At 37.4% G+C, this 4,046-nt stretch overlaps 1 protein-coding gene across 1 annotated transcript; it reads right to left on the bottom strand.

Annotated features, from left to right (window-relative positions):
- Positions 1-817: 817 nt before the first annotated feature.
- LOC149174532 (rust resistance kinase Lr10-like) lies at positions 818-2,711 on the bottom strand. Its single transcript, XM_089420881.1, has 3 exons — positions 2,246-2,711; positions 2,066-2,101; positions 818-1,935 (listed from the first exon to the last, which is right to left on the bottom strand). Exons 1-3 carry the CDS (start codon positions 2,709-2,711, stop codon positions 818-820), a joined length of 1,620 nt encoding a protein of 539 aa, XP_089277007.1.
- Between the last annotated feature and the right edge of the window lie 1,335 nt (positions 2,712-4,046).

Here is a 4,046-nt window from a genome sequence, read left to right as displayed (position 1 = left end):
TACAATCTAGTTACTTGGCAGTTTACCTGATGATTATAATTAGGGTGGAGTGCGTATTTAATTAAATATGATTAACTAAGTATAAATCTGGATGTATTATAATTGAAGATGATTTCATCATTAGAATACTTTTTGGTAAGGTAAAGCAAACTTTCACTTTATGAATAGCTGAACGGATTTAGGAAACTCACACTTTACAATCTAGAGTGAGTGAGTATGGTGAGCGAATGTGTTGAGAATTATTTTGTTTTATATATATATATATATTAAAATTAACTATAAAATAAGTTGTAGAGGTAATTACTTAAAATAAGTTGTAGAGATCTAATTGAGATCAGATAATCCAAATGGATCATCTCACATAGATTTAGCCATTATTAATTTTAATTTTAAAGTGAATCTTCGTTTAGTAACGTTATATGATCTTTAATAATATTTTAATGGTTTGCTTTTTTAATCCATTATTGATTAAAGTGAATATTCATTTAGTAGCGTTATATAATCCTTAATAATATTTTAATGGTTTTTTTTTCATAACAGTGAAAGGTCACACGGAGACATACATAAATCAGGCATAAATATTTATATACAAGTCTTGCATTAATATTTTATCCCTCAACACAGAGACTAAGGCACCCCTTGAATATGGATTGTGTGGATTCCCTCTCTCAAGAATTTCAACCTCAAGATATGTATTGATAAAGAGCGGAGTCTATGCTTTGGAGCTTTTTACAAATATCGCAAAATTCGCCCCAACACAATATATGGTTTGCATAAACTGTTATCTACCATATAAAGTATAGCTTGCAATTTACATTTAACTAGATGATTGTGGATTTTCAAATGATGATTGTGGATTTTCAAATGCAGCAGAGGATGAATCGAAGGGCAAGGGAGGATTAGCCACGTCCTTCCCATCTCCTTCTAACATTTGAACAACTCTGCTCATACTTGGACGATCTCTGTAGTTATGTTGGATGCACCACAATCCAACTTTTGTAAGTCTCCTTGCCTTTTCTTCATCTTCTGCTTCCATTTCTCCTCCGCCTCGCACTCTCATCCCCAACTCCCCACTCTCGAGCAGCTTGAAAGCCCACTCAGGAAAGTAAATCTGACCGGAACGGTTCACCTTCCAATCATTGATCTTTCTTTCCCCGACAATCTCTAGCAACAGCATTCCGAAACTATACACATCTGCTTTATCTGTAACAGAACCCAGATTTATGTCACACACCTCTGGCGCATCATATCCTGGCGTGCCTCTCGCGGCCGTCATGGAGATGTCGTCATCTTTCTTCCCACAGAGTTTTGCCAGACCAAAATCAGCAACTTTTGGTGTGAATTCTGCGTCCAGCAATATATTGTGAGGTTTAATGTCGAAGTGTATGATGCGCTTCTCGCAATCTTGGTGTAAATATGCAACTCCTCGAGCAGCACCCAAAGCAATTGAATATAATTGATCCCACCTTAACACTCCCTGCTTCTCTTTTCCAGCAAACATAAATTTATCCAGAGATCCATTAGCCATGTACTCGTATACCAGTGCATTTGTAGGACTTTCGAAACAATACCCCAACAGACGAACCAAATGAACATGATGGACCCGTCCAATGGTGGCGACTTCATTCATGAATTGACTCTCACTGTGTTTATGCCGATCAAGAAGTTTGACAGCCACTAGACGGCCTTTCTCAAGCTTTCCTTTATAGACCACACCAAAACCTCCTTCTCCGAACTTTTCTGCAAAGTTGTTGGTGATATTTTTGAGGTGAGAATATGAATATCTGGTTGGCATTTCATAAGCATATTCCCTTAAGAATTTCTCCACCTTTGAATTGGAGCTACGACGAGGAGATTTTCTGCATTTCACATAATACATTAACAATAGTACGAGTACTATAATTGCTATCAGCGTAAATCCTCCAATGGAACAACCTGTATAGATTGAACAGATACATATCAGTGCATTATCTTTCTTCCAACTCCTAAAAGAATAATAGACAGAGGACGCAAATTCACAATGAGGTTCAAACCGACACAGTGAATAAAAAGAAATCATATTTACCTATTATTATTATAGTGGCTGTTTTGTTTCCATTACCTGGATGTGTGCCATAACAATTATATTTAGTAATTATAACGTTCCGCAGTTGTAAGAAAATGAATACTTAACATAAATACATGATATATCTTTGTAGACTGATAAGATTCAAACATTTATAGTCAAATTTGCAGAAAACGATACCGTTGGCGGGGCATATGTCTGGATGCGTGGTGGCATCGGGACAGTAGCAAAGAAACGTTGTCGGTTCCGAATGACTATAACCACAAGCCCCGTTACTCCTCAAACAACCTTCACAGCTATGATATCTCGTGAAGTCGAGATAGAATGTTACACCCTGCTCCTGGACAGCTTCATTGATATGCAGATCCTCGATTATGTTGATCCTACATGGCCACTGAAGAGGGGTTTGGCACAAGTGTGTCGAAGCTGATTCTCTAGTGGAAAAGTAGTACCGATTATCTTCACAAAAACGCCAGTGCTGTTGAAAATTCAGCCCATTAGAACTTCCATTGCACTTCCCCCATAGCGTTTGGTTGGTGTATGTATCTGCGCGGATATGAAAATCAAACGTAGACCACCAGAATTGAGAGTAATTCCCTGAAACATTACATTTATTTGCCCACATATTGTCGTTAACAATGGTCATTGTAAGATCGCTATTATTCCCCAAGAAAGCGTTCTCTACTATGTGATATTCGTGTCCATTTATATTAAGCAGAGGATGACCATCAGAATCACAGGAGAGTAACTGAAATGCAGGGTCACCACAGCCGCTGCCATTTTTTCCAAAAGGATACCCGAAGTGAAAGCCCCCACATGTGGATGCATTCCAAAGACAATATTCGTACTGATTGCCGAGACATGATGTTGAGGAGCAGAGGATGAGGAGGAGGGCAGATATAACATGAAGAAAAACACAAAAAGAGGGAGTCATTGAATCCGGAAGAACAACAACACTTATTCCTATGCTCTCATGCTCTGTGCTCCTCTTGGGAAATATATAAACCAACAATAAGTGGGCCGGGATACTGCAAAACACATTTCGACGAAGGAGTTGGAATTGAAAAGCGAGCCTCCTGGGAAAACGACATGGAATTGGAGGACAATACTTCAAAGTCAACAGGCCAATTGGAATTGGCCTTCGTGTTGCTTTATCTTGCACAATACTTCAAGTCTGCAATTTCGTGTTGCTTTATGTCGGATTCGACTCGGATTCAGATTGTGCAGGATATTTAACTAGAACATATCAGTCTTTTAACGAAATTGGTTAGAAAAAGATTGCCAAAATTGGTGTGATGTTCGATGGAAAGAATACCAAAACTTTAAAAAAGCTAGACTACACTTTTCTAATCTCCATTGCTATTGGGCGAAAAATTAGACTAAACTCTTTTACTGTTTTACTTTCCAACTCCATACGTCAAAATGTTTAGAAAAATGGTCAAATGTTCAAAAGAGAACCAAAACTTTAAAAAATGGGACTCCGCACTTTTACTCTCAATCGCTATAGGTTTGCAGAAAATTACAAGTCCAATAGAATTTCACCCACCTGCTGGCATCCGTAATCGAAAATTTTGGATGTATAGATTGTAGCATACGCTACATACTTATCATATCGAATGTTTGTATTTCGAAGTAAAAGTTTAATGACGCGTGAGCATCTTTAGTTGCAGATATTTTCATTGATTTTCAGTTAAATCGTAATTACAGGTAAAAGGATTTATAAAATTTTGAATTATTTTCTGACGTACTTCGTTCGTGGTAGCCCAAAAGCCGCGGGGATAGCATAGTGTAAACCTGACCACGAGAGAATAGAGTGATGAAGAAGGCGTTCTTCTATTGGTTGTTAGTTCTAGTCATTTTTGGGCAACCAAAAATCCGCAGATTTAAGTCTAATAAGTAGACACTTTCCCATTAACTCATTGTGCACTTAGTTGATGGTTTAAATTATTTAAAAAATAATAATTTAAAACATTCTTTATCA

This window comes from Pinus tabuliformis, chromosome 4_1 (genome assembly GCF_031772625.1).
Source record: "Pinus tabuliformis cultivar Carrire ecotype Pingquan chromosome 4_1, CPIR1, whole genome shotgun sequence".
NCBI classification, from domain to species: Eukaryota; Viridiplantae; Streptophyta; class Pinopsida; order Pinales; family Pinaceae; genus Pinus; species Pinus tabuliformis.
The sequence above is the reverse complement of the archived record's forward strand: the minus strand, read 5'-3'. Positions and strand labels throughout refer to the sequence as shown.